The sequence below is a fragment of the Sinocyclocheilus rhinocerous genome, unplaced genomic scaffold (assembly GCF_001515625.1).
Source record: "Sinocyclocheilus rhinocerous isolate Xijiao unplaced genomic scaffold, SAMN03320098_v1.1 scaffold2589, whole genome shotgun sequence".
In the NCBI taxonomy this organism is placed as follows: domain Eukaryota; kingdom Metazoa; phylum Chordata; class Actinopteri; order Cypriniformes; family Cyprinidae; genus Sinocyclocheilus; species Sinocyclocheilus rhinocerous.
This window is the reverse complement of record NW_015658508.1, coordinates 336,996-340,094: the sequence shown is the minus strand read 5'-3', so window position 1 is coordinate 340,094 and position 3,099 is coordinate 336,996. Positions and strand designations below refer to the sequence as shown.

The following is a 3,099-nucleotide window of genomic DNA, read 5'->3' as shown; positions in this document are numbered from 1 at the left end:
ATATATATAAAATTTATTGTAAATCAGAATTATTTAAATTGAAATGATTTGATTGAATGAGCTACAGTTCCACGGTTCTGTTTTGTTACTGTTTATTTTGTGTGTGTGTGTGTGTGTGTTTGTGTACTTATGCAAGTACTGTTTTGTGTATTCTAAAGCTTTCCATCCACTCTGAATAGTAGGATGAAGGAAGAGAGACAGAAGAAATGAGAGTAAGTACAAGAACAGAAGGAGAAGACAAACAGCATCTGTTCTACAAAGAGATAGAGCTGGTCATTAGTATGGAAGAGAGAGAGAGTGTGAGAAAGAGGACAGACAGACAGCTGGTAGAGTGAGACTGATACTGTCTCATTTAAATTCATTTATTTGATGTGAGGAACATCTGCTGCGCATAAAAGGATGTAAACAGAAATAATCACATGCCCATGCACAACATTCTATTAGAATTTTTGCTTTCAATTAGTTATTTCTATATATATATATTTTTTTTTTTTCAGACAATATACTAGAATACTTTTAAATAGAATAGTTTCCAGCTCATTTTTCATATTTTAAAGGTATTTTGTAATTAATTAAATTTTTAATCTAGGGAAACGATAAAAAATTATGAAGCTATACTGTAGATTTTTCAAGAGTCAAAGGGGAACATATGGCTTTTATCTATAAAGTCTACTGCATCGTATTTGATGTGTAAATTTCCTCTTAATTATCAACATGACTAAAACTGATGTCTGAGTGATAGTTTATAGTTTTTTTGCAAGTAAAAGGCCTTTTATTATAATTTTAAAAAAAAAAAAAAAAAATATGGCCCCTTTCAGCTCGTGGTTCACATGTCTTTTTACGTTAAATCTTTACAGATTTTTTTTTTTTAGAGTAAACAAAAGATAACTTTTATATTGACACTAATATTTCAAGATGAACATTTATTGGACTAAGGCAACTTACCTGATTAAGTTAAGATGATTTTTAAAAAATCATGCTAAAATGTGAGTATCAAATATGATCATCAGTTTTCTGTTTTCGTTTATTTGTTCATCTCTCAGTCATCATTGCATTGCATTTTTAGATTTTGTTCAATGGTTCAATAAACTGTTCCATTTAAATAAAACAAATTTTTTTTTTTTTTGATTTTTCAGACTATTCAGACTATTTCATATGTCTGGCTTTACAGGGTTAAAATGCTTATTAAATGGAAACTGTTATATAAAAAATATTCATATACATTTTGAATTAAAACCTTGAAAAAGTCACTTAAATACACATGTAAATCACCACCACAGTGTCCAAAAACCACGGTGCACCCACTTTAAACTGGTGCGAATGTTTGTGTTTAACTCACGTGTGCAAGGCATGGCAGCGGGATCCGTCTCCGATCTGTAATATCCTTTGTCACAATCACAGGAAGTAGCTCCTTCTTCAATGGAGTAACTGTGTAGTGGACATTTACGACAGCCGCCGTCTGAAGAAAGAGACCTGTAGTAGCCCACCTTACACACTACGAGAGAAGAGAACGATTGAGGACGGCGTTAATTCAGCATAAAACAAGGCATCGGATATGTTACCCCGATAACAAAATACCTAGGGTATGACTCAAACTATTATAAGACATTATTAAACGCCTCAATTATGAAATGATTATAAAGTATATAAGCAGGCAAAGAAGGAACATGAAAACCTGCCAGCTTTCCGTATACAAAACGGTGATGCATTTATGATGGAGAGAGAAGCAAGGAAAGGGAGGTGAAGTCAAGAGACTGCGAGACAGACCAGACGATGATGAATGAGGAATTCTGGGAGTTTTCCCAGCATGCACCAGTCACCTTTAATTCTCCCTTCCATACGTCTCAAGAATCCGCCTCGCACATCTGAGTAAAACAAGTTTTGACATCATAAATAAAGAATGCGCGATGTTTAAATAATCTAGCGTGTCGCGTCCTCCTACTCCTCCTCCTGCCTGAAAACACTGTTTTTCCTCATCCTTATCACTCATTTACGTGCAAACACAAGTGTGCACGGAAACCTCTCTCTGTGTGTTTGGACGTCTGTATGCGTATGGATGAAAGATGCCTTAGACTCCAGCGCACTACTATAAACTTCTATCAGACTCCAGAGACCAAACAGAAACGATGGGAACGTGGGTTCGAGGTTTAGGTGGTTAGTGTGACTCTGTTATCTCCTGCTGGTAGATGTTGCAACTATAACCAACATATGATGGCAAAAAGCATCTCTGCATTAATAAACCGTAATGCACACAGTTAAATTACTTCCATAAAAGTCAAATAAACTCAAATAAAGTAACACTTCCAACCACCCTTAACAAATTTAAGTCATTAATGCAAATGTATTTTTTAATCCCATTTAACAATAACAGATATAATACATATACAGTGAAAGTCATTCATGCATTCTTAACCATGCAAAGCCTGACATATGAAATAACAGTCAGAAAAATCTATTTTTTAAATGGATTGGTTTACTGCACTTTTTAAAAATATTTGAATATTTACAAATCTAAATAAAAAATTTGCAAAAGTGTCTTCTTGTTGAGTATCATATTTGATATACATCAGGATTTTTTGGCTCAAAGTGAAAATATGGAGGAGGTAAAACACCTTACATTGCCAAGTTATGCTTCGTTGGTACAGATGCTGATATTTACATAGTCGAAAAGTGATGAAGATGAAATTCTGATATAGCTTGTAATCTAAATCAGTGAGATCTTTATAACAGTATATCTGACTACTTACATAAAATTACATAAATTAATATAATTTGTCACTCTATATCTCTCAATAATATATATTGGTAAGATGATATTTAAAGGGGTCATATGATGCTGCTAAAAAGAACATTATTTTGTGTATTTGGTGTAATGAAATGTGTTTATGCGGTTTAAAGTTAAAAAAACACATTATTTTCCACATACTGTACATTATTGTTTCTCCTCTATGCCCCGCCTTTTTGAAACGCGTCGATTTTTACAAAGCTCATCGGTCTAAAAAAGCGAGGTGTGCTGTGATTGGCCAGCTATCCAATGCGTTGTGATTGGCCGAATACCTCAAGCGTGAGACGGAAATCTTACGCCCCTCACCATACTGT

At 33.9% G+C, this 3,099-nt stretch overlaps 1 protein-coding gene across 1 annotated transcript in view; it reads right to left on the bottom strand.

Annotated features, from left to right (window-relative positions):
• Window positions 1-3,099, bottom strand: part of epha4l (eph receptor A4, like) — a 51,185-nt gene that overhangs the window by 19,578 nt on the left and 28,508 nt on the right. The window contains exon 4 of the mRNA XM_016530542.1: window positions 1,340-1,495. Within this exon, the coding sequence (XP_016386028.1) occupies window positions 1,340-1,495 (156 nt within the window). The remainder of the gene's footprint in view (window positions 1-1,339; window positions 1,496-3,099) is intronic.